The 27,756-nt window shown below is 39.9% G+C and overlaps 1 protein-coding gene across 7 annotated transcripts in view; it reads right to left on the reverse strand.

Annotated features, from left to right (window-relative positions):
- The window catches only part of LOC124962011 (ankyrin repeat domain-containing protein 26-like), a 77,705-nt gene that overhangs the window by 21,461 nt on the left and 28,488 nt on the right, over window positions 1-27,756 (reverse strand). For all 7 annotated transcript variants that reach the window (XM_047521093.1, XM_047521095.1, XM_047521092.1 and 4 more), the window contains exons 2-5: window positions 13,080-13,325; window positions 5,891-6,005; window positions 5,566-5,740; window positions 3,741-3,847 (exon numbers count right to left, since the gene is read on the reverse strand). In XM_047521093.1, coding sequence (XP_047377049.1) covers window positions 3,741-3,847; window positions 5,566-5,586 — 128 coding nt within the window. In that variant the 5' untranslated portion in view covers window positions 5,587-5,740; window positions 5,891-6,005; window positions 13,080-13,325. The remainder of the gene's footprint in view (window positions 1-3,740; window positions 3,848-5,565; window positions 5,741-5,890; window positions 6,006-13,079; window positions 13,326-27,756) is intronic.

Raw genomic sequence — 27,756 nt, forward strand, 5'->3', positions numbered from 1 at the left:
CAAACTCGTTCTATGAAGCCAATATCACCCTGATACCTAAACCAGACAGAGACACATCAAGGAAAGAAAACTTCAGACCAATATCCTTAATGAACATCGATGCAAAAATTCTCAACAAAATTTTAGCAAATCGCATACAAATATATATTAAAAAGATAGTGCACCACGATCAAGTGGGTTTTATCCCAGGGATGCAAGGTTGGTTCAACATTCGGAAATCAATAAATGTCATTCACTATATCAACAGACTTAAAGTTAAGAATCACATGATTATTTCAATAGATGCAGAAAAAGCATTTGATAAAATACAGCATCCCTTCATGCTCAAAACACTAGAAAAAATTGGGGTAGTGGGAACATTCCTAAACATTATAAAGGCCATCTACGCTAAGCCCATGGCTAATATCATTCTAAATGGTGAAAAACTGAAAGCGTTCCCCCTAAAAACTGGAACAAGGCAGGGATGCCCTCTTTCACCGCTTCTATTCAACATCGTCCTTGAGACTCTAGCCAGAGCAATCAGACAAACCAAAGAAATTAAAGGGATACGAATAGGAAAAGAAGAACTCAAACTATCCCTGTTCGCTGATGACATGATTATATATTTAGAGGAACCTGGAAATTCCACCAGAAAACTTTTAGAACTCATAAGTGAATTCAGTAAAGTAGCAGGTTACAAGATCAATGCTCATAAATCCAATGCATTTTTATACATAAGTGATGAATCTTCAGAAAGAGAAATTAGGAAAACTACCCCATTCACAATAGCATCGAAAAAAATAAAATACTTGGGAATCAATCTCACAAAAGAGGTGAAAGACCTCTACAATGAGAACTACAGAACACTAAAGAAAGAAATTACAGAAAACCTTAGAAGATGGAAAGATCTCCCATGTTCCTGGATAGGCAGAATTAATATCGTCAAAATGGCTATACTACCTAAAGTGCTATACAGATTCAATGCAATTCCAATTAAAATCCCAATGATGTACCTCGCAGAAATAGAGCAAGCAATTATGAAATTCATCTGGAAGAATAAAAAACCTAGAATAGCTAAAGCAATCCTCAGTAGCAAGAACGAAGCAGGGGGTATTGCAATACCAGACCTTCAACTCTACTACAAAGCAATAGTAACAAAAACGGCATGGTATTGGTACCAAAATAGACAGGTAGATCAATGGTACAGAATAGAGGACATGGACACAAACCCAAATAAATACAATTTTCTCATACTAGACAAAGGTTCCAACAATATGCAATGGAGAAAAGATAGCCTCTTCAACAAATGGTGCTGGGAAAACTGGAAAACTATATGCAATAGAATGAAACTAAACCCCTATCTCTCACCCTACACAAAACTCAACTCAAAATGGATCAAGGACCTCGGAATCAGACCAGAGACCCTGCATCTTATAGAAGAAAAAGTAGGTCCAAATCTTCAACTTGTTGGCTCAGGATCAGATTTCCTTAACAGGACTCCCATAGCACAAGAAATAAAAGCAAGAATCAACAACTGGGATAGATTCAAACTAAAAAGCTTTCTCTCAGCAAAGGAAACTATCAGAAATGTGAAGAGAGAGCCTACAGAGTGGGAGAATATCTTTGCCAACCATACCTCAGATAGAGCACTAATTTCCAGAATCTATAAAGAACTCAAAAAACTCTACACGAAGAATACAAATAATCCAATCAACAAATGGGCTAAGGAAATGAACAGACACTTCACAGAAGAAGATGTACAAGTAATCACCAGATATATGAAAAAATGTTCAACATCCCTAGTAATAAGGGAAATGCAAATCAAAACTACCCTAAGATTTCATCTCACCCCAATTAGAATGGCGATTATCAAGAATACAAGCAACAATAGGTGTTGGCGAGGATGTGGCGAAAAAGGAACACTCATACATTGCTGGTGGGGTTGCAAATTAGGGCAGCCACTCTGGAAAGCAGTGTGGAGATTCCTCAGAAAGCTTGGAATGGAAACACCATTTGACCCAGCTATCCCACTCCTTGGCCTATACCCAAAGGACTTAAAATCAGCATACTACAGAGATACAGCCACATCAATGTTCATTGCTGCTCAATTCACCATAGCCAGATTGTGGAACCAACCTAGATGCCCTTCAGTTGATGAATGGATAAAGAAACTGTGGCATATTTATACAATGGAATATTACTCCGCAATGAAGAATGATAAAATTATGGCATTTGTAGGCAAATGGTCGAAATTGGAGAATATCATGCTAAGTGAGATAAGCCAATCTCAAAAAACTAAAGGACGAATGATCTCGCTGATAAGCGGATGAGGACATATATAAAAGAGCAGAGAAAGAACGTCACCTCAGGAACCCTAATGAAGTTATTCCAACAGCTCACCTGATATATACTACCAGTTTCATATCTTGCCTGTCCCTGTAACATTAACCATTTGCACATGCAAACAGAAATAAACCTCTAGAGCGCTTCAGGGTTCATCTACGTACGAGAACTTCAGGGATAAAAGGAGGATACAGGAAGTGTCTTGACCCACTTGGGTCATACAGTGTAGAATTTACTAATTTAATGTCCTTTGGTGCACTATGCTGAAGTCATTTATTTGAAATAGGGATGAACTGAAGAGAATGAGTCTCTACTATTTGCCTAGAATACAGTCTTGTGCTGTAATTCATAAACAGCTGAAAATCTAAGAAATAAAACTGAAATTCAGGATTAAAATTGGAAGAGTAATGATAGTAGTAATACACTGACAATATGTTTATAAGAATAATGAGAGTATGCTTATTTTAAATATATTATTACAATATTCATGTGAAAATAGGCTTCAGAATGCTGGTCATAGGTATTTCATGTAATGATGATAAAATATTGTAGGCTACAAACAATGTGCTCATGTATAAAACTTACAACCACTTCATAGGGCTATATTATCCTCCTTTTCACAACAGGAAACATATTTGTTGAAAGGTAATATTACCAAGGTATTACAACTCTCATGTAAAAACTAACAAGTAAGTAAACCCAGTCTTGTATAAACTCAATAGTTGACTATAACTTTTCCCTTTGTCAAAAAAGTATGACTTTTCTTGAGGGAAGCGAAAGATTAACCAGTTTAGGCTGTTTTTCCTAAATAACACCATTCCAATTAAGAACAACATCAAAATTTGTTAAGACACACACACACACACACACAAAAAATAGGAACACCAGCAGATAATCACAATCAAATGTCCTATAAAGACACTCCAGTATCGATCTTTTTCATGGAAAGCAATTTAATTCAAACAGCATCCAGAAGACAAAATAATTTGGAACACTGCTTTAAACCTCAGAATGCTAAAGGCAAGTACAAAAGAAGCAGAGGTTTAAAAATCAGATGACAAGGATGGGAAATTCAATACTCAAATGCCAATGAAAAGGACCAATTTTCAAAGGTAATCAAAATACTATGAAATATCATTAACTAATTAGAAAAGCATATTTGCAACAAAATCTGATGATAAATAACAAAACATCACTCTTCACTGCAAAGGTAAAAGAATAATGTTGTGTGGTGTTGTTGTGTTTCCCACCCTTAATAATTGATGACTGATGGTTTATGCTGAAAGTGCTTACGATGTCCTAAACATTGTAAGATAATCGACTTCTTCCCATTAATGGAACATTTCTGATTCATGTATTTTTACCAGTTTACACCACATTAAGGTCAAAAGGAGCAGAAGAAAAGTAAAAGCCTGTACCTTCCCTGATGATCCGTCACAAGGATAATGGCTCCCATGTCCACTAGGAAATCTGCCATTTGCTGATTGTTTTCTTTCAGCACAAGTAATAGTGGAGTGAGGCTGTCCTATAAGAAAACAGGAACACTTCAGATTCACACAGGTGTATATTCTAACAACTGAACTGGAAATCGTATAAAGGACCATATGAAAATGAACTTATAATAAAGAGAGAAACACACAGTAGCTCTTCCTCCTTAGACCTGCACTTTGACAAGTGCTGCTCCTTCCCTTTGAGGTGGCCCTCCCCTGCCTACGGTGCCAAAAGGACATTCAGCCATCTACACAACTCACTGGAAACACTGAATGACTCCAGGAAACTTCCTTTTACCATGGTATTATGCACTAATAGGATCGCTCCACACCTGACCAAGACCTGTTTGAGGGCAGGGGCTCTATCTTTGACTTGGATAGAGAGGAACATAACATTTAGTAATAAAATGTTCAAGTATTTCTATTGAATGGAAGAGTTAGATGCTCATCTTCACAGCAGGGTTTCTCGTTCTATACTCTGAAGCATAGTGGGAATCACTAATACTTTAGGAATTAGAGTGTCAAGGAGCTCTAATTTCAGGGAGCTCTTAATTAAGTTTCATTTCAGTTATGTATAAGATAGGCATGTACAGAAAATACTCCATGATTTTCCCAGGCAGGGGAAAAGTGGGAGACCTGTCTAATAATAATGCCTAACTGTCATGCTATCAAAAATAAAAATGAAAATCTCTCCCCCTTCCCAGTAAGGCATTACAGACTTCATAGAAGGGCTTCAACTCTTCTACAGGTGGCTCCCTCTGCCAGAAATGGACACTTTGACAGTCAATCATCTACTCCTCCCTCTTCTGTAGCACCTCCTCGACCTCACATCTGACTCCTCCTAAAATGAATCCCTGTGCCTGTTTCCAAGTCTGAAAGTTTCATTCACAAACAGGAATTCGTATTTTCCACAAATGTGAAAAGACCCTGTTCATATGCAAATGGAAATGGTTTTCAAAAGTCAACCAGACCCTTTTTTCTCCTTTTCCCCAACTACATAACTTTCATATAGGTCTATTTATTCCTCATTTCTTTCACTTGCCTTTTTCCCTAATTGAGACTAAACACTGAGAGATAAGTCATGTTTATAGTGCTTGTCAACAGTAATGAAATTCTGTTTGCTTATCAAAGTCTTTCTTTGGTTTGCATTTTAAGATCAAGTCCAATTTCAGACTGGGCGCAGGGCTACACTCCTGAAGGACTAGCTGCTGAGTAGCTTTGGGCAGGAGAATAAAAACTGAAAACCTCTCTGGGCATTTTAGCAAGACTCTGCCTCAAATAAAACTAAGAGAGGACTGCTCTCCGGTGTGTACGATATGTCAAAATTCATTTCACTCTCATGTATCACTACAAAGAACAAATTTAAAAAGCAAATAAAAAAAAAGAATTAAAAACCATGAAAAAAAAGATGACTGGCCATGTGGGCAGTGGTAAAAGCACCCGTCTTCTATCCCCAGCACCACACACACACACACACACACACACACACACACACACAGTTGAAGCATATTTCCAAGGCACATTCTGCTCTCCTGCACTGTTTTATACTTATTGGAAAAAATTGGTTCATAAGGTTATTGCAAAAAATTACATCTAAAATTTCTCTTCTTTTAATAAGTATTTACTTTAACGTTAAAGGAAACTGTAACTTGCAGTAATTCTTTTAAAGGATAAATATTGAAATTGCCCATGTGTATCACTGTTAAAAGAAATGGATCTCAAATAATTGTAAATAAAGTTGATCTAAATATACCTTGTTTTTTGCTTCAATCATCGCCTTGTGCCTAAGCAGGTTTGCTGCTGTGCACGTGTTCTTACTATAGACAGCATAGTGCAGGGCAGTGTTGCCACCTGGCGTCCATCATATTTGGATCTGCACCAGACTGCAGCAAAATCATGGCACACTCCTCCGCCTGGAATTGTACAGCCTGTCAGGATTACACCAAGGAAAGGATCGTCAGTTCCAGGAATTCAAGTTTAACATGCCACAGGTTCACCAACTAATCACATTTGAGTGAAAAACAAAATGCACCTTCATTCTAGAATTCTATTCAAACCCATCTTCAGCTACTATCTACCTTAATGAGTGCTGTGCTCTTGTCATCGTCACAGATGTTGACATCAGAATTCATCTTTATTAGGAGTGTCACCACTTTGGGCTGGTCATAGACACAGGCATAATGCAGAGCAGTCCTATGAAAACGAAAGGACTTTTCAGGAAGATGTACACACTATCAGAAAATTAAAAATTAGTCATAAATTGGAAATTAAACTATGTTAAATGTCACACACTTCCTCCACTTCCCAAAAAGTATTCAATTATTTTCTGCAGAAACTATACTCTTTCTTAGGTTTTAGTACAGAAAATATCACCTATTGGAAGGACTGAGTGAAGTGCTGGGGCTATTGTGCTGAGGATACAATCCAGGACCTCACTCATGCTAAGCAGCATGGCACCCTTGAGGTACATACCCAGCTTAGTCTAATAGAAATAGAAGAACATGGCCTTCACTGTCGGTAGAACCTCACTTGGGGTCTTACTTTAAGTTATGTTACTGATTGGCTATTACCTAGCCTTTCTCTTTCTCTTTCCTCACCCAGCAACTGGGAATCAAGAGTAGTTACCTAATAGGATACCAAAGTGATGCATAGGAGAGAATTTAGGGCAATGATTTAGAAATTCCAGCAGAAATGACAGTTCAATACCTGCATCTATTGTGGTTATCATGCCGTCTCCTACTTTACAATGATAATGTCTCCATGAAGTAAAATAACACAAGTAGACCACTGTGCAGATAATTTGAATAAAGTATTGCAATCAGTACAAGAGGCTCTTCTTATATTTGAATATCATCACTGTTGGAATTTCACTGGGAATTCATGATATTCTACTGTTATATTTGGCAGCATTCATGAAACAGTCTTCATACTCAAAAGATCACCACAATCCATGGTGCCTTATGTTAGGTGAAATTGATACAAGAAAACCATTCATGAGACCTCCCTCATACGCTTGGCATTTGATTAAGTTTGGTAAAATCACAGTGTACAGAAAGGACTGAATAACAAGGACAAAATTAGAAATTTTCCTTTGAGTTTCAGGAAATGTTAAAGTGAATATAACTCGGGATTCAAATAAAAATGTGACTCATTTTATTTGATAGTTATTGAATATATGAAAACTTGATATGGCAAACTTTTAATGCCCGTCTTTAAGACTGTTATGTGTTAAAAAATGTGTCAGTTTTCTTTTACAATTAACTACGTTTAGAAATGCCTCCTTTGGAAAGGAGTGAAGAAACATTTCAAATGCAAATAAGTTATATCACTTCACTTTAGTATCTCACTTTGCTAGACTGGGCAGAGTGACATGATAGTTTTAATGATGGAAGGGTCCTGAGACACAGGACAATCTGTGTGCTGCGTAACACATGGTCAGGTTAGGTCTGCTGAATAAATCGATTGAAAGATATCAAACGGAACGCTTCCTCTTAGGATTGAGGTTTGGCTCCACATGTGAGTCTAGTAAAGCACTCCCTTGGGTTAATCCTCCCTTTTCCAAAAAGAAGAGGAAAAAAAGGATTTGGCTAATCAAAAGCATGGTGAGGCACTACCCCTTCCAAAAACTGCAGGACTCAGAGGTAGAGGAGGTTCAAAGGGCAGAAAAGTCAAATATCTTGGGGAGGGGAGATCCCCATTCTCTGTGTTCTCCCCCTCGGCACAGCCTGGAAGTTGCTCACCTGGCCCACAAGTTCCCCCGCCTGCTTCTCTGGCCCCCTGCCAGTGGATTCCAGCCCATTTGACCTACCGGTTCTTCTTATCCCTCTCATTGAATGATTCCACCGTCTCCACGACGGACCATTCGCTCCACTTTCGACACGTTACCGACAGTCACAGCCTTCAGGACACTATTTCCAGGGACATACCCCGAATGGTACCTCCTGGAGTGACCTCTGTGACACCATCGCCCAAAGACCAGGCACTCCACTGTAGTGCTGGGAGAGGAGCCCGAGGGTCCCTGCTCCTGAGTCTGCATGGGCCAGGGAGGGACTCAGAGGTGACACTGCCCTTCCTCCCGACTCAAGGAAAATCTCCCCTTCAATCTACAACACTTCCAACGGAGCCAGCCAAGCGAGTCTGCTCACAGAGCCCCAAAGGCGAAAGCTCCACAGTTCGCCAGCTGGCCACTAGGAAACAGTTGTTGCCTGGCGTCCTTCCAGATGCCAGATCGCGCCCCCTTACACCATTCTGATTGGCTGGGCTGTGGAGGGTTCCTCAGCGCGTGCATGTGCGAGGCCCTGGGCGGGGCCAACACCTGCCCAGTTTTCTTTCAAATGTCAAACTTCATTGGCAGTTGTCCTGAGTGTTCCAGACATTCTCAGGACAGGCTTGCACCTGGGGGAAAGCAGCCTTTGTGCCTGAGTGGGCTCCAAGTAGGGTGGAACTTCAGAATGCTCAAGGTCTCATCTCCAGTAACACTCCCCTGTCCAACTTCCTCTATGTACCTATCCCTAGCTTTGATCCTCTGCCACAAGCTGCAGGACCTCTGCCAGTCTACAGGGGAATTGAAGTGATGCAGTAAAACAAGGTTATTTTGTTGATTTCAGGGAAAAGTACAGTATACGTAAGTGAAAGCAGCACACTTTCTGGAAGAAATAAAATGTAAATGCACATGCCTCCTTCCACTTCCCCTTTGTCCAGACTTGCTTCCTTTAAAATTCCTCTATTAAGTCATAAAACAATTCACTATTTGGGCACATGGAGGAACATTTAAGAATGTTTGTTTCTACTTTTTAAACTGTTCTTTCAGTTGTCTCATCATTCCTACTTTTGTGGCTAGGATAAATGACATCTGAGTGAGCTGTCTCGTTACTTAGGCCTCAGCACTTTTCTGAACTCTCCTGCCCTGTTCCTCCAACTCCTGCTTCTGGTCTTTGTTCTTCCTCAAGCACCTGTGCTCCTTTGAACCCCACTTCCTCAGCACCTGGTCATCTGTGGAATTAACAGGAGCCTTAACGTGTCTACATCGCCAATTCTCCTACTCAGGTCCCATTAGTGAGCCCTGAGTCCTGGCTGATCCTTTGTGTCCTGGTGTTATTTCTGGTGGTCTGGAACTGTATCCGGACAGTTGGCATCCCAGCTGACATTCAACCTCTGTAATACTGAATCCTGAAGAGACTGAATCACTTATCCATAGGCATGCCATGATGAGGCACAAGTGCCCAGGCTCCATCCCCAACAGCCAGGAAGGGGGGCCCTGTACCTGGGAAAGCAACACTGGCCTTTTATTTTGATCATTAACGATACCCATGCTGTGCAGAGTGGAACATACTAGATGCATCAAAACACATCATGGGTATTCACGGATATTGGGTTTGAACTTTAGTCTTTTTATTTCTTCTAGTTTCATTTTTTTTCCTGGTACTGTATTTCACTACCCAGAGGGGGTGTGGGGCTTTAACCCTGAGTTGCGCCCCACCATAATTTGTGAGGCTGGCCTTGAACTTGTGATTCTCCCATCTCAGCCTCCAAGGCCACTGAGATTAGAGGCATACACCACCTTGCGTGGCAATAGTGCTTTAATCAAACAAATTTTAGCTCAAAATTTGAAGGAATATTGAAAATATTTCTCCTCCTACCATGTATACAACATAAGGATTTTTGTAAATGAGAACATGGAAAGTGAGATGCCATGTCTACTTAATCTTACTAGGTAAAAGCATTTAAGATAGTCAATAAACAGCTCTCTCAGGCAACTCAATAGTGGATAGAAACCCAATTTTTGTGTGGCTACTCATTAAATTGGGCTACAAATTAGCCCACTCCAAGATTTTCAGGTCTCAGGGGCTAAGGTGGTTCAAGGAGCACAAAAAGACAACTGTTTGGTTTGGGAAAGCTCCGCCCTTCTCCAGCCTCCTCCTGGGCACAGCTTGGAGGCTGCTCACTTCTCCCACAGGTGCTGCTGCCAGCTTCTCTGGTCCCCTGCCAGCAGGTTCCACCCAATTGACCTACCGGTTCTTCTCATCCCTCTCATTGATTCCACCGTCTCCACGATGGACCATTCGCTCCACTTTCGACACGTTACCGACAGTCACAGCCTTCAGGACACTATTTCCAGGGATATACCTCGACTGGTACCTCCTGGAGTGACCACTGTGACACTGTCGCCCCAAGCCCAGGCACTCCATCGTAGTGCCAGGAGAGGAGCCCGAGGGTCCCTGCTCCTGAGTCTGCACAGGCCAGGGAGGGACTCAGAGGTGACACTGCCCTTCCTCCCTACTCAAGGAAAATCTCCCCTTCAATCTACACTTCCAACCAAGCCAATCAATCGAGTCTGCTCACAGCGCCCCAAAGGCGAAAGCTCCACAGTTCGCCAGCTGACCACTAGGAAACAGTTGTTGCCAGGCGTCCTTCCAGACGCCAGAGCGCGCCCCCTTACGCCATTCTGATTGGCTGGGCTGTGGAGGGTTCCTCAGCGCGTGCATGTGCGAGGCCCTGGGCGGGGCCAACACCTGCCCAGTTTTCTTTTAAATGTCAAACTTCATTGGCAGTTGTCCTGAGTGTTCCAGACATTCTCAGGACAGGCTCGCGCCTCGGGGAAAGCAGGCTCTGTGCCTAGGTGGGCTCAACGTAGGGTGGAACTTCAGAATGCTTCAGAATGACACTCCCTTATCCAATCCAACTTCTTCTATATGCTCATTCCTTGCTTTATTCCTCTGCCACAAGCCACTGTGTCTTTCCCTGTTTCCACTGGAATTGAACTGAGGTAGCAATAGAAGGCTCTTTAGGTGAATTCAGAGGCACGTGCAAAATACCTGGTCTGGAGAGTGAACTCTGATGGGTAACCAGCAAATACCCTCGGAAGAAATCTACAGCATATATGCAAGCCTCCCACCTCTTTCCTGTGAACCAGACTCACCTTAATTTTACCTTTAATATAACACTATATATTGGAATTCTTTTCATTATTTGAGGACTAGAGCATCATTTCGGAACATTTCTGTGTTTACTTTTTAAACAAGTCACTGACTTGTCCCAAAATTCCTACAGTTATGGCTATGTTAAAATGACCCTGTAGCAGCTATCTGGATACCTGAGACTGAGCAAAAGTTTCTAAGGCCTCTTTCCCCATTCCTCTACCTCCTGCTCCAGGGCTTCCTGCTCTTCCTCAGCAGCTAGTTGTCTGGGACAGCAGTAGGATCCTCAACTTGGCCACATCTTCAACTCTCAGAACTCACTACTGGGACATATATCTTTGCCCATCCTTAAAGCCCTGGTGTTACTCCTGGTTGTCTGGGACTGTATCCAGGTTGTGAGCACCCAGATCCTGTTCAACCTCTCCAGTTCTGGAAGTAATGAGTCACTGTCCAAAAGAGACACATCTTGAGGTACAGCTGCCCAGGCTCCAGCCCCAGCAGGGTGGAAATGGAGCCCCTGGCCTGCGTAGGCAGCAGTGTCCCCTATCCTTGCCAAGTGAAGAATCAACTGGAAGATGAACATCTGCAGCTAAGTGGAAAAAGAGAAGCACCCTCAATTACCTTCAACAGGGGGAGTATGGACACTGCTATGGTACTTTGTAAATGTGTTGACTGAGTGGATGTATGTATGGGTGGGTGGGTAGATGAATGGGTATGTGGCTACCTGAATGGAGGAATGTTGGGTAGGCTATTTCTCTAACCCTATTTCCACTGATTCTGCTTTTTGGGAGATCATCCTCATCATTTACACTTTTACAATGATCTCAGCATAAATATTACTGTCAAAAATCTTTGTTCTCCTTCTTTAATTATTCTGTATATTGATATCAGAGTCTCTTCTAAAATTCATATTAAATCATGGCATCACCCCCTGTTCTTATCTTTTAAAAATCAGTTTATACCATTTTTTAAAAAAAGATAAAGTCCTTCATATGATATTCAAGATTCTTCACAAACTGGTCAGAACATACACCTCTACTCACCACTGTTTTCTCACATTAATTAGCTTTGCAATAGTGGACTATTTGCTATTTCCTGAGAAAGGTTTGCACCCCACACTTATGACCCTTAGATTTTTCTTTCCCTTTTGTGTCTAAGACATCCAAGCCACTGTTCTTTCCTCTGTGAAGCCTTCCCAGACCTTTTCAACAGAACTGATTATTGCCTCCTATGTTCTCCTGTTATGCCTGGCATATGTTAAAAAAAAAAAAACCAAAACAAAAACAACAACAACAACAAAAAATACCAAAAAACAAAACAATGAACAACCTGCACCTAAGATAATAATCTATTTCAATATAAAACAAGGGAACTGGGAAAAGGGTTCTCTAGGTTTGTATGTGTATCTATTAGAATGTGGTTTCTTGAGACCACAGGTCATACTTGACTCAATTACAATAGTGCATTATATATGGTAAGCACTCATTCATTGTCTCATACAACAGATTCTATTGAGTGCCAAATAGGAGCCAGACAGGGAACAAGATTATAACGTGTAGAAATGAATTAAAATCCTGGGTGGGTTTCTGTTCACACAGAGCCCTTTTGTCACTTCCAGAGCAGACAGTATCACGGCTCATGACAGTTCCATATAAAGCACCACCTGAATACTGCTGTTATTATTTAATATATGAACTCATTCTTATGCACATATACCACACTATAAATGAGTCCTCAGACTGATATGCAGGACAGATTTTTAGAACATTCTACCAAAACATGTAATACAATAAAACACAATCCTTGCTTTGTTCTTGCCAATTCCTAAACTATGGCTATTAATACTGAACCAAACTGCATTAGCAAAGTTAAAAAGTGAACTGCTTTAAACCATTTTTTAAAAGGTATTATCTAAAGGAAATGTGTTTATACCACCTTACAAATCCATCAACTTAACACATATTTACTGAATACCAATTCTAATGTGTTTCTCTTAAGAAAAAAAAATCACTTATTAATTAAGCATTGCTGATATGTTTAACTATAGATGATGAAGGTGGAATCTGGGAAAACACAGGTTTACCCCCACCCCCATAATGAATGGAAATGGCTCTTCTGGAGTACTGGCTAGGCAGAAGAGATGGCCAATATCTCATCAGAGAGGTGATTGCTCACCATGGACTCTTCTGGAAGGTCAGCCCCTCCCTTCCCCTGCAGATTCACTGTGGTACTGAGCCACTCCCCGAGAGACAGGCCTAATTCTGCAGGTGTCCATCATGGGGTAAAACCCACTCCAAGCTATTCAGACTAGAAGGTGCTACCATACCACCCCTTCCATTCTTCTACTCACCTTTGAAGAACTACTCATGAATTTGGAAGCAGAGGTGGCAAAGCAAAACCAACACCATGTTCTTGATCTGTGGCTTCTAGGTTGTTAGGTTGTAGCCATAGTCCACAAGCACGTGCATGTGCTCTCCTTGTTTGATTTCTTGGTTGTGTCATCCAGAAGGGTGCAGGGCACCAGGGAGGGTTGTCCTCTGTTCTTTACATCATGCATGGGAAAGAGGTGAGCAGTCATCACAGCAACACCACTGGTCTGTGGAACAAAGTGACTGGTGGACACATCAAAACCCAGTACACAAGGGTAAAAGCTGCCACTTCACACTCCCTTTGCCTTCCCAGGCTTCAGGAGGTACCAAGATGCCATCAAAACCAAGAGATCATAGCACAGGAATCAGAGCATCAATTTAAAACAGGCTGTCAGTGAGAAGCGGGAAATATGAGGACAGTCACCAAAGCCAGCTTTACTTGCCTCTAACCACCTGCCAGGCTATAAAACACTGGGCTAATTTAGAGGACATACAATTTCCTACCCTAGCTCACTGACAAGTCTCTGGAACAAGCAGAACCTACTTAGTACTGGTCATCCCTCGGTGATTTTGAGTCAGCAGAAAATACAAGGACACTTTCCCTTCTTCAGACAGAATCTGGCATGTTAAGGGCAGTGACTCCACAACCGTCCAGGAGCTTGGACAATATGCACTAGGTAGACTCTCTCCACCCAAACCAGATTATACCAAGGAAACTGAAATGACTACCAAACATACCACTGGCCTATCATGAAAGAGGATCTGGTGTGGAAATGCGGTTAGAATGTTACTGACAACGGATGCCTCATCTTGGGGAAGCAGAAAATTCCCTCCAGGGACAGACACAGATGCAGTCACCCCTCTAGGAGCTTAGACATTGCCCCTCAAGAAAGTACTTCTTTCCATTCACTGAGACTCTGTTGTGGTATTTGCTAAGTTTCCATATTTCAAGAAGCACAGTCAATTCCTAACTTGCCTTGGCATGAAGGGGAACTGGGAGGCTGTGGATGTCCCTACTCTTTCTCACCTACCACAAAGCTGTGGTGGCCAGGGGTGATCCTGGTGGACAGGAACTGGAACTGTACAATCTCCTTTCTTCCAGCAAGTTCATCTCTTCTCCAGCAAGGTCAACTGCAATAACTAATCTGGACTGGCTGAACACTACTCCCACCTGCAAACCATCTGGTGGCTCCTCAGGGCAGGGTCACTCTCAAATGATCCCAGAACCAACACACGGTATAAACAGAGGTTCTGCACTGCCAATGCAGCTGCCAGACACATTGCCCTGCCACCTCCCTTAATGAGTGCTGTGCTGTTGTCATCGTCACAGATGTTGAAATCATAATTCATCTTTATCAGGAGTGACCTCCCGGACCAGAAAGTACCAGCCAATTGTTTTTAAAGAAGTCATGCCCCTAAGTTTTCTTTTAACAATATGATGAATTTTACTGCTTCAGTTCACCAGGTTGGAGATTTAATGGGATGTTATAAAAACCATGCTCAAAGAAAGAGGAAAGCAATGAAGTACAACTTAAAGCACTTACCTTGCTGAGGTTTCAAACCTCATAATGTATAATGCTATTTTCGTTAACAGCTAAATACTAACTATGTGCTAGGCAGAGATGAAAATAGGACAGTCCCTTTCTTTAAGTAGCAATAGTCTAGTAAAGAAGGAAGAGACGAAATAAAAAATCATCACCACCGCTCCCCCACACACAAAAAATATACTGCAGTGGTGTGGCCCCGCAGAGAGAAGGGTGTACAGGATGCTCCAAAAGCACAACCAAAAGTAGCGCTGAACAGAAGTGAGACAGGGCACTCAAAGGTTCCACACAGAGGCTTCAGTGAATCTTTAAAGGAAAGTAGGAGTACGTCAAGGGAAATGATAAAGAGTGCCCCAAGCACACATTTACCTTCCTACACTGAGCTGATATAACACAAAGAAAAAAAAGTCTTTCAATGAGGAACCATAACTGTAACTAAGTAAATTCCACACTGTGATATCCATGAATATGTGTTCATGGTAAACACATGATTTTTCCTTACTGATTTTTTTCAGGTGTTTTCTAGTTACTCCAGAATTCTCAAGGCTGCTCAATTACCACAGGGTTTGAAACCTTACATATTCACAAGCTGAAACTTTTTTAGTCCTTACCTTTCAACTTCTTATTCTCGCCTTCTCCTTGAATTACCTTAACCAACAACCTAAACGACCCCTTTGCACCACTATAGATGTGTCACCATTTCTCTTCCTTCCCCTGACACAGATGATAATATAGCAGATCCCAAGTAGAAAAGCTGTGTGGCCTGACAAGTTATTTCTAGAAAGCCATATACAAACATACTCATGAAGTCACTTCTATGCTACCACCCCTCAATAACAGCTGCAAACTGACAACAGTGCAATCAGGGCATGCTATAAACATGAAAACCACTGGTAATTACAGTCTTTCTGTACCTACAGGATGTATAAGAGTTGACTAACACACAGCGTAAAGTCCTGGGAGTCACAGGAAGTATACCCCATAGGAATTTCACCATAGGTAAAACCTTGCCAAAAAGGAACAAATGAAGAATTTCCACTTCAAGATCAAGGCCACATCTTGACACTCTGATTTTCTGTTATGCCCTCACATGCTTCCTTTGTTCTACCCTCACTGCTCTGTCGCTTATTGCCAGAATACTTAGAGCACTGTACAAGTAAACCCCGGGTTTACTTGTCTGTTTTTCCCTCTAGAACTTGATTATCTTTAAGGCAGAAATGTTTGTCTTATTTATTCCTTCATCCTCACAGCCTGGTATCACACCTGCACAAATAAGCCCTTAATATGTTCTGGGGTGAAAACCACTTCATTATAACTAAAAAAGCTATCATGAATCAACACACTAAAATTAATTCCCTCCTCTGCTTTTTACAGTCTCCTTTGGAAATCTTAATTCCATTGCTTTAATAAGACCTAAATCTCTCCCTCAAATATCTCTCCTTGAGTCACAGACATGTATTTTGAAAGACCTACCAACACTGCTATTCCACATAAACCTCAACTCATTACATCCTCTGCTTCAACATACCACCCCATAATATTAACTTAGTCTAAATACTAGTGTCATAAACTACCTAATCAAAATCTAGAAGTCTCCCCCCGCCGGAGCGGTAAACACGGACAGCGAAGCGGAGCGAAAAATGGCGGATTGAAGTTTCCAGGACTGCGGGCAGCTTCTCTAACCTAAGGAGACTCGTCTGCGAAGGGTGAGGCTCCCAAGCCCAGGAGGGAGGTCCGGGCCCCTGGGAACGTTGCCTGCGAAGGCTGCCCTGCCCTGGCGGCAAGACACACCTCCCCCGATGGAGCAGTGAACTCAGAAAGCGGGGAACTTTGCAAAGGAGGTTGTGCGACACACTGCTTGGTTTTGAAGCGATCTGCCAGGGCTCCAGCAGCTGCCAGAGAAAGAGTGGCTGCCAGAGAAAGAGAACGTTGCCTGCGAAGGCTGCCCTGCCCAGGCGGCGAGTTGTTTGGATCCAGCAACCGCCTGAGCAACGGGGAGGGGACTGCCCAGAGGAGGTGGAGGTATGCAGTGAGTGGCTTGGTCTCCAAGCGCCCACACAGAGCACTGGGTGGCTGTCTGGGGGAAGAGACGAGCGACAGGTCACTGGGGCTTGGAACATATGTACGAGGCTCCAAGTGACTGGTCAGAGGGCGGGTCGCATAGCCAGGCGATTAGGTGCATAGCAAGGTCCGGTCCAGGGACCTAGGCACCTTTTCTTGAATGAACTACACAGAGACAAGCTGAGGGGCGAAGTGAAGGTTCCAGGACTTCGGGCAGCTTCTCTAAGAAGGGACAACCTAAGGAGACTCATCTACGAAGGGTGAGGCTCCCAGGCCCAGGAGAGCTACACAGAGACCAGCTGAGGGGTGGAGCGAAGGTTCCAGGACTTCGGGCAGCTTCTCTGAGGAGGGGCCACCTAAGGAGACTCGTCTGCAAAGGGCAGGGCTCCCAAGCCCAGGAGGTAGGTCCAGGCCCCTGGAAACGTTGCTTGGGAAGGCTGCCCTGCCCAGGCGGTAGTTGTGGACTGAGGGGAACCTCTAGGAGGGGAACGGACTAGCGAGACCTCCCCACCGGGTGGGTCTTCCCCGCCGAGTGAGGTTTTCCCACAAAGACGGTAAAACCAGAGACACAGGCCCAAACAGGCATTGCCTCAGCCCGCAGTCTAGTTCCCCTTTGGATGACCATTGGTCAACAATAGAGGCACCTCTGCCCTCCAGCAGGGACTATACCCCACCTGAAGACCACCACCCCTAGAGAGGCAGCTACCTAGGGGAACACCGAACTATCAACTTCCTCTAAGACTTCAGGCTACTGAAGGATAAGAGGGGATACACTAGCAATCTTCAGGGACATTATAAGTCAATAGAGGAAATCTGCAACATCTCTGCAGTCCACTGATACCTGAACAATATGAGAAAACAAGGGAAGAAATGCCTCAAACAAATCTGGATGTTATATCAATAAAATCCAATGACAGCATGGCAGAAGAAATGTCAGAAAGGGAGTTCAGAATGTACATAATCAACATGATAAGGGAAGCAAACGATGAAATGAAAGAGCAAATGCAGGCATTGAATGAACGCACCAATAGACAGTTAAAAGAGCAAATACAGGAAGCAAAAGACCATTTCAATAAAGAGTTAGAGATATTGAAAAAAAACCAAACAGAAATCCTTGAAATGAAGGAAACAATAAACCAAATTAAGAACTCCATAGAAAGCACAACCAATAGGATAGAACACCTGGAAGACAGAACCTCAGATATTGAAGACAAAATATTTAACCTCGAAAACAAAGTCGAACAAACAGAGAAGATGGTAAGAAATCATGAACAGAATCTCCAAGAACTATGGGATATCATGAAAAGGCCAAATTTGAGAATTATTGGGATTGAGGAAGGCTTAGAGAAACAAACCAAAGGAATGAACAACCTATTCAATGAGATAATTTCAGAAAATTTCCCAAATCTGAAGAACGAAATGGAAAATCAAGTTCAAGAGGCTTACAGGACTCCAAATACACAAAATTACAACAGACCCACACCAAGGCACATTATAATGAAAATACCTAACATACAAAATAAAGACAGAATCTTAAAGGCTGTGAGAGAAAAGAACCAAATTACATTCAGGGGGAAGCCAATACGGATATCAGCAGATTTTTCAATCCAGACCCTAAATGCTAGAAGGGCCTGGAATAACATTTTTCAAGCCCTAAAAGAAAATGGATGCCAACCAAGAATCTTATACCCAGCAAAACTTATCTTCAGATTTGACGACGAAATAAAATCCTTCCATGATAAACAAAAGCTAAAAGAATATACAAAAAGAAAGCCAGCATTACAGAACATTCTCAGCAAAATATTCCATGAAGAAGATATGAAAAACAAAGAAGCGAATCAGCAAAGGGAGGAGATATCCTAAAGGAACTCTCAAATAAAGAGGAACCAAGTTGTGTCAAAAATAAGCAAATAAATGAATAAAATAAGTCAAATGACCGGGAATACAAATCATATCTCAATAATAACCCTGAATATTAACGGCCTGAATTCATCAATCAAAAGACATAGACTGGCAGACTGGATAAAAAAGAAAGATCCAACAATATGTTGCCTGCAAGAGACTCATCTCTTAGAAAGAGATACCCATAGACTAAAGGTGAAAGGATGGGAAAAAACTTACCATGCACATGGACCCAGCAAAAAAGCTGGGGTATCCATCCTCATTTCAGATAAAGTGGACTTCAAGCCAAAGTTAATCAGAAGGGATAAAGAAGGACATTTCATAATGCTTAAGGGAACCATAAATCAGCAAGACATAACAATCATAAATATCTATGCCCCAAACAGTGGCTCACCCATGTATGTCAAACAAATCCTTCTCAATCTCAGAAACCAAATAGACCACAATACAATAATACTAGGTGATTTTAACACGCCTCTCTCACCACTGGACAGATCATCCAAACAAAATTGAACAAAGAAACCATAGATCTCAATAACACAATCAATAATTTAGACTTAACAGACATTTATAGAATATACCATCCAACAAAGAACGAATACACTTTCTTCTCAGCAGCACATGGATCCTTCTCTAAAATAGACCATATATTATGCCACAAAGCTAATGTTAGCAAATACAAGAAGATAGAGACACTTCCTTCTATTTTATTAGACCATAATGGATTGAAACTAGAAATAAATGAAAGAGCAAAACACAGAAATTACTCCAACACCTGGAGATTAAACAATATGCTATTATATGAGGAATGGATAACAGAAGATATTAGGAAGGAAATTAAAAAATTCTTAGAGGTAAACGAGAACAAAGAAACATCGTATCAAAATCTCTGGGACACTATGAAAGCGGTACTTAGAGGAAGATTTATTTCATGGAGCGCATTTAATAAAAGAAGTAAAACTCAAAAAATAAACAACCTAACACTACAGCTCAAAGCCCTAGAAAAAGAAGAACAGACCAACACCAAAAGTAGTAGAAGACAGGAAAGAGTTAAACTCAGAGCTGAAATCAACGAAATTGAAACAAAAGAAACAATACAAAAAATTGACAAAATAAATAGTTGGTTCTTCGAAAAAATAAACAAAATTGATAAACCTTTAGCCAAACTAACAAAGAGAAGACGAGAGAAAACCCAAATCACCAAAATTCGGAATGAACAAGGAAATATCAACAGACACGACTGAAATACAAAACATAATTAGAAGCTATTTTGAAAATCTATATTCCAACAAAATAGAAAATTTCGAAGATATCAACAAGTTTCTAGAGACCTATGAATTGCCTAAACTAAACGAGGAGGACATACACAATTTAAATAGACCAATTTCAAGTAATGAAATAGAAGTCATCAAAAGCCTACCAACAAAGAAAAGTCCAGGACCAGATGGGTTCTCAGCCGAGTTCTACAAAACCTTTAAAGAAGAGCTCATTCCAATACTTTTCAAAGTATTCCATGAAATAGAAGAGGAGGGAACCCTCCCAAACTCATTCTACGAAGCCAATATCACCCTGATACCTAAACCACACAGAGACACATCGAGGAAAGAAAATTTCAGACCAATATCCTTAATGAACATCGACGCAAAAGTTCTCAACAAAATTTTAGCAAATCGCATACAAAAACATATTAAAAAGATAGTGCACCATGATCAAGTGGGTTTCATCCCAGGGATGCAAGGTTGGTTCAACATCAGGAAATCAATAAATGTAATTCACCATATCAACAGACTTAAAGTCAAGAATCACATGATTATTTCAATAGATGCAGAAAAAGCATTTGATAAAATACAGCACCCCTTCATGCTCAAAACACTAGAAAAAATAGGGATAGTGGGAACGTTCCTTAACATTGTAAAGGCCATCTATGCTAAGCCCATGGCTAATATTATTCTTAATGGTGAAAAACTGAAAGCATTCCCCCTAAAATCTGGAACAAGGCAGGGATGCCCTCTCTCACCACTCCTATTCAATATCGTCCTTGAAACTCTAGCCAGAGCAATTAGACAGACCAAAGAAATTAAAGGGATACGAATTGGAAAAGAAGAACTCAAACTATCCCTATTTGCTGATGATATGATTATATACTTAGAGGAACCGGGAAATTCCACCAGAAAACTCTTAGAACTCATAAGTGAATTCAGTAAAGTAGCAGGATACAAGATCAATGCTCATAAATCCAATGCATTTTTATACATAAGTGATGAATCTCCAGAAAGAGAAGTTAGGAAAACTACTCCATTCACAATAGCCTCGAAAAAAATAAAATACTTGGGAATCAATCTCACAAAAGAGGTGAAAGACCTCTACAATGAGAACTACAGAACACTAAAGAAAGAAATTAAAGAACACCTTAGAAGATGGAAAGATCTCCCATGTTCCTGGATAGGCAGAATTAATATTGTCAAAATGGCCATACTACCAAAAGTGCTATACAGATTCAATACAATTCCAATTAAAATCCCAACGATGTACCTTACAGAAGTAGAACAAGCAATCATGAAATTCATCTGGAAGAATAACAAACCCAGAATTGCTAAAGAAATCCTTCGCAGGAAAAATGAAGCAGGGGGTATTGCAATACCAGATCTTCAACTGTACTACAAAGCAATAGTAACAAAAACGGCATGATATTGGTACCAAAATAGACAGGTAGATCAATGGTACAGAATAGAGGACACGGACACAAACCCAAACAAATATAATTTCCTCATACTAGACAAAGGGGCCAAAAATATGCAATGGAGAAAAGATAGCCTCTTCAATAAATGGTGCTGGGAAAATTGGAAATCCATATGCAACAAAATGAAAATAAACCCATATCTCTCACCGTGCACAAAACTAAACTCAAAATGGATTAAGGACCTCGGAATCAGACCAGAGACCGTGCATCTTATAGAAGAAAAAGTAGGTCCAGATCTTCAACATGTCGGCTTAGGACCAGACTTTCTCAACAGGACTCCCATAGCACAAGAAATAAAAGCAAGAATCAACAACTGGGATAGATTCAAACTAAAAAGCTTTCTCTCAGCAAAGGAAACTATCAGCAATGTGAAGAAAGAGCCTACAGAGTGGGAGAAAATCTTTGCCAATCATACTTCAGATAGAGCACTAATCTCCAGAATCTATAAAGAACTCAAAAAACTCAACACCAAGACTACAAATAATCCAATCGACAAATGGTCTAAGGAAATGAACAGACACTTCACAGAAGAAGACCTACAAACAATCAACAAACATATGGAAAAATGTTCAACATCTCTAGTAATTAAAGAAATGCAAATCTAAACCACCCTAAGATTCCATCTCACCCCAATCAGAATGGCGATTATCAAGAACACAAGCAACAACAGGTGTTGGCGAGGATGTGGGGAAAAAGGTACACTCATACATTGCTGGTGGGGTTGCAAATTAGTGCAACCACTCTGGAAGGCAGTATGGAGATTCCTTAAAAAACTTGGAATGGAACTACCATTTGACCCAGCTATCCCACTCCTTGGCCTATACCCAAAGGACTTAAAATCAGCATACTACAGAGATACAGCCACATCAATGTTCATTGCTGCTCAATTCACCATAGCCAGATTGTGGAACCAACCTAGATGCCCTTCAGTTGATGAATGGATAAAGAAAGTGTGGCATATATATACAATGGAATATTACTCAGCCATAAAGAATGATAAAATTATGGCATTTGCAAGCAAATGGACGAAATTGGAGAATATCATGCTAAGTGAGATAAGCCAATCTCAAAAAACCAAAGGAAGAATGATCTCGCTGATAAGTGGATGATGATACATAATGGGGCGTGGGAGGGGTTAGTTTTAGGGTTAGAGTGAGGGTTAGGGAGGGGGGCAAGAATGGGGGAAGGAAGGACTGTATAGAGGGAAAAGAGGGATGGGAGGGGTGGGGGGAAGGGGAAAAAATAACAGAATGAATCAACCAACATCACCCTATGTAAACGTATGATTACACAAATGGTATGCCTTTACTCTATGTACAAACAGAGAAAGAACATGTATCCCATTTGTTCACAATAAAAAAAAAAAAATCTAGAAGTCATTTTGGGTCTCTTTTCTTTATCCAATAAAGTTGTGCTCATTCTCTACTACAATGTATCTTGAATTCCTTCTTCTATCCCAAGATACCTACCTAGTCTGTACTTTTCTTTCACCAAGTGACTCCAATCACCTATGGGGTTCTACAGTCCCCACTACTTTGCCTTGTTGAATCGACCTTCTTGGTACTACTATTTTCTAAAAACACAAGTCTGACCTTATTACTCACCTGCTTAGAAAACACCAATGAACATTTCACTAACTACAGAATCAGTACAAATACCACAGAGAATCTGAGGCTCTTAAACACTCCAGTCCAAAAACAATTTTTTCTACCTCACTTATGACCAATCTCTTAACATTCTTCGCTCCCAAACCCTAGGTTGTTCACAATTCTTTCATTCACATCATATTATTTTTCTTCCATACCTTGAAATTTTTACCTCTATATGAGATGTCCCATCCCCAGCTGCAAACCAAGCAAACCACACACATTTTGAAATCGACAAGATGACTGGGGTTGTAGAGCAAGTGCTTAGCACACTTGAGGCCATCGATTCCATCCCCAGCACCACTAAACAAACAAAATGAACAGAAACAAAACAAAACAACCACCCAAGAACCAGAAATGAAACAAAAAACATAAAGAGCTGTCTTCCACTCTTAGAGATGTTTCCCATCTCCAAAAGCAGAATTTGTATATTTCCTGTGCACACAGAACAGCACTAATGAAAATACAATTGGGCCAAATAATTTAAATTTTCAAATAGCTACATTAAAGTGGTAAAAAGAGGTTAAATGAATTCTAATAATAAATTTATTTAACACAATATATCTAAAAAATCGTATTACCATATAATCAAGATTAAAAAGTTTTTTAATAACCAAATCTTCAAACTCCACTATGCAGTGTGTAATACATCTCAATTCAGATACTAAATTTTTATCATAAATAATTTAGTTAGATTTCATAAAATTTATAGTGTAGTTGGATGACTTGGCAGTTGGCACACATCTATAATGCCAGCTATATGGAGGCCGAAGCAGGAGGATCACAAGTTCAAGGCCATTAAACAAGACCCTATCTCAAAATAAAAAACAAGAAGAGCTGGGGAAGTAGTGCAGTAATAGAGTGCCCCTGGGTTTAATCCCCAGTACCTAAAGAAATAAATACATAAATATAAAATATAGATTCACATATTCAACATTCATTAAAGTTTTCCAAGAAATGAACAAAGTATCAGTTAAATTTTCAACTAACATTAAATAAAATTTAAAATTCAGTTCTTCAGTCCCACTAGACATTCAGATGCTTAGCTACTGTACTGAACATCGCCAGTCTAAATAAAGCATTTTGTATGCACATATACAAATGTCCCCATAGCACTATATAATTATTTTCCTCTCTTCTACTAAATTGAAAACACCTCAAGAGTTAAGAACAAGACTGTCTTAATCGCTGTGTATTCTCAAAGTCTAGAAACAGAAAATAAACTGACAACCCTCCTCCTAAGTCCTGATTCAATTTCTAATGGATTTTATTTTCTCAGTAACTGCCTTCTCAGTACACAGAATAGTTCAAGAAATGGAAAAGCAACACACATAACTGCTAAAAACAAATGTTTACTGATGAAATCTTGTTATTACGGTGTTAAAAGTATTCATTCAGATATGTTTGTCCTTCGTCAGTAAAGCTAACAAAATTCTTCAATGCGACTTTATGCTGAGAGAGCAAGACTGTTACTAGTTGATGCTAAAGAAGCAACGTACAATGACCTAGGACACTGTCATTCATTATTACAAATCTCCCTTCCTGGGGACTTCAATGGTAACTCTATCAGCATTAAGAGAATGACTAAAGAATACTCTATGGCTGAAATAGAGATTAAAAAGTTAATAGAATTAAAATGAAAAAAATGTACCTGTGATTACTTGTTGAAAGCATGTAGTATACACATAAGTCTAAGTTTAGAAATTGAGATTTCTGGCAGCAACAGAAAAATTTGTGGCCAAGCACAGTGGTGAATGCCTGTTATCCCAGTGATAATAATAATAATCCCAGTGATGAGGCAGGAGGATCTCAATTTTTAGGCCAGCCTCAGCAATTGGTAAAAAATTAATTAATTAATTAATTAATTCCTAAAAGATACAAAATGAGTCCATAGTTTTATGATACACATTTAAATGGCTGATAAGCCACCCTCCCTCCCTCCTTCATTTTCTGATGACTGTAATTTTTTTCAGAAGATTCTGAAATAAAAATTGTTCATAAATACTAAGAATATACCAACTGTCACTTTAAACAAACTCAACTAAATAAATGGTTTCTAATGTATTACACATACCAATTTGCTAACTAGTTTATATGAGAACATTATAACACAGCTGCTTAGATAATCTATTACTGTAACAATTCTAAACTAAGTTTGGAGTTACAAGTTTAAGTATTTTCTTAGCTATCTTGAAAACACTATGCCTATCATAAAGAAAACAGAAGATTTTTCAAACATTTTAATGTCATTTTACATAAAAGCAGGACATACTAAAGCCCTGAATTACTTTGAAGATATTCAAAATAGGTATTAGACAATATAGTATGAATATATAAATTAATATGTTCATATAGATATTCCCATGCACACATATGTAAAAGAACAGAAGACCATATAGCTTATTTCTGAGAATTACTGCTGGGGTTTTTGTTTATATGTACTTTTCAAAATTTATTCTCAAGCAACATATTTGTTATAAAATGAGATTTCAAAAAAAAAAAAAAGGAAAGCATTATGGAAGATCACAAGCCATACTTTTAAATCCATGTAACAATTCTGAAGTATATTTAGAAAGTTCTACGGCTACGTTAAAAGGCACAGAATATTTGAGATAGAAACCACAGAGGTCAATAGTCAAAACTTCCAAGCTTATCCAGATTACACACAGTACACAGCAGCAAGGGGCTGCTTCAGATCACAGATTCTTTTAGCTTCATTTTAACTCAGAAATATATTCAGAGTTAAGATTTATAATCTTCATAATAAGCCAACTGAGAATTCAGTTCCCATTAATAAACTCTCCAAATTACTAACGAGTAAGACTGGCTCAAAGTAAAACATTACTAGCACCTCTACTACTAAAACTCTAGCACCTCTCTGACAAGGCAGATCATTCTGGAGTTCTAAAATCTGAGGCCTCTTCAGACACTAATCATTTCCAGCCCAGCCCTTGAGTGCTAGTGGTTGTTTTTGTTTTTGTTTTTCTTTTTAGCTCTGATAAAATGTATATAACATAAAATTTACCATTTAAGCACTTTTAAATATACAGATCAGTTAAGTGACAATATGTACATTCACTGTTGCACCACATTTACCACCTTCCATACCTAGCACTTTTTTCGTCTTGTAAAACTGAAATAACATACCAACTAAACACAACAGCTACTGCTCTTTTTCCCCAGGCCCTGGAAACCACCATTTCACTTTCTGTCTCTATGAATTCGACTGCTCCTGGTGCCTTATACACAAGGAATCATAATATTTCTCCTTCTGCAACTGGCTTATTTCACTGAAACATCCTCGAGACTCATCCACGTGGTAGCATGTAGGATAATATTTCATTGTATGTGCAGAATACTTTTTTGTTTATCTATTCGTGTATCAATGGACACTTGGTTTGCTTCTACCTTTTGGCTATTGTGAATGATGCCACCACGAACAGCAATGTACAAATACCTGTTCCAGTCTCTACTTTTAATTCTTTTGGGAATATATCTAGAGTACTTCTCTTAAGAAAATCTTACCTTATGCTGCAAGGCAAGGCAGTGCACACCTGTAATCCCAGCAAGTTGGGAGGCTGAGACAGAGGATTCCAAGTCCAAAGACAGTCTTATCAACTTAAAAGCCCATAAACAACTTAGCAAGACCCTGCCTCAAAAAGAAAAAATAAAAAGGCTGGGGTGCAGCTAGGTGGTTAAGCACTCCTGGGTTCAATTCCTGGTACCCCCAAAAAATAAAAATAAAAAATAAGGCTTATCTTTAACTAAAGGTCATATTTTTAAATTACACTAATAGTTTACATGTTTTTCATTTCCCAACATCTTATACATGCACCTTAAACCAAAGATGGGGGCAGGCAGCAACTCAATTTAAAAGCAATTTAATTTAGTTCATCTTTACCTCTTTTCCTATCTCCATTCCCAGTGAGAAAAATACAAATCATTCTACTTGTTTCAAAGTGCAGGAAGTAATATTTAAGAAATGTACTCCAGTACTAGTCAAACTTCAGTTTGAGCCAGGCATCGTGGCACATGTCTGTAACCTCAGTTATTCAGGAGGCTGAGGCATAAAGATCAAAAGTTTAAGGCCACCCTGGAAGAGTTAGCAAGACCGTGGTATCTCAAAATTAATTTTTTTTTTTAAATCATTGGAGGTGTAACTCAGTGGTAGAGCCCCACAGGTTCAATTCCCAGAACTGTTTTAAAAAAAAGAAAGAAAAGAAAACTAGTTCATTTTCCAAGATCTTTAGTCTCTTTTAAGGGTTGTTCCAACCTCTCTTCCTCACCAAAGCAAGCTCTCAGTTCAGAATTTTCAGGAAAGATTCTAAAATACCTAAAGCAGGCTCTCCATAAGTAAAACTAACTCCTGATCTTTATCTAAAAACTCAGTATCCTCTTTACAAGTTCACTTAAGATATGTGTCAACCCTCTGAGGTTCCAAATCAGTTATTTATATGCTTGTTCCTTTGCATCAGGTATCTGAACACTCTCCAGAAAAATCAGAGAGGCAAATGAGAAAATCCGTGGCAGAGATCTAAATTAGGTGGTACTCCTTGCCCACCATTTCCTTATGGGATACGGTTGTTCTTTAGAATGAAACATACTGAAAGTAGCATAAAGATACATGGTTCCTTTTAATAGAAGAAAAGTGCTGTCCAGAGAAAGGAACAAGTCTGGCTATCAGAGTTTTGGGTCTACATATTCTATTTTAAGGAATACACTGACATAAAAACTAGACATACAACATAATAATATATCAGAGGAA

Source organism: Sciurus carolinensis, chromosome 12 (genome assembly GCF_902686445.1).
Source record: "Sciurus carolinensis chromosome 12, mSciCar1.2, whole genome shotgun sequence".
NCBI classification, from domain to species: domain Eukaryota; kingdom Metazoa; phylum Chordata; class Mammalia; order Rodentia; family Sciuridae; genus Sciurus; species Sciurus carolinensis.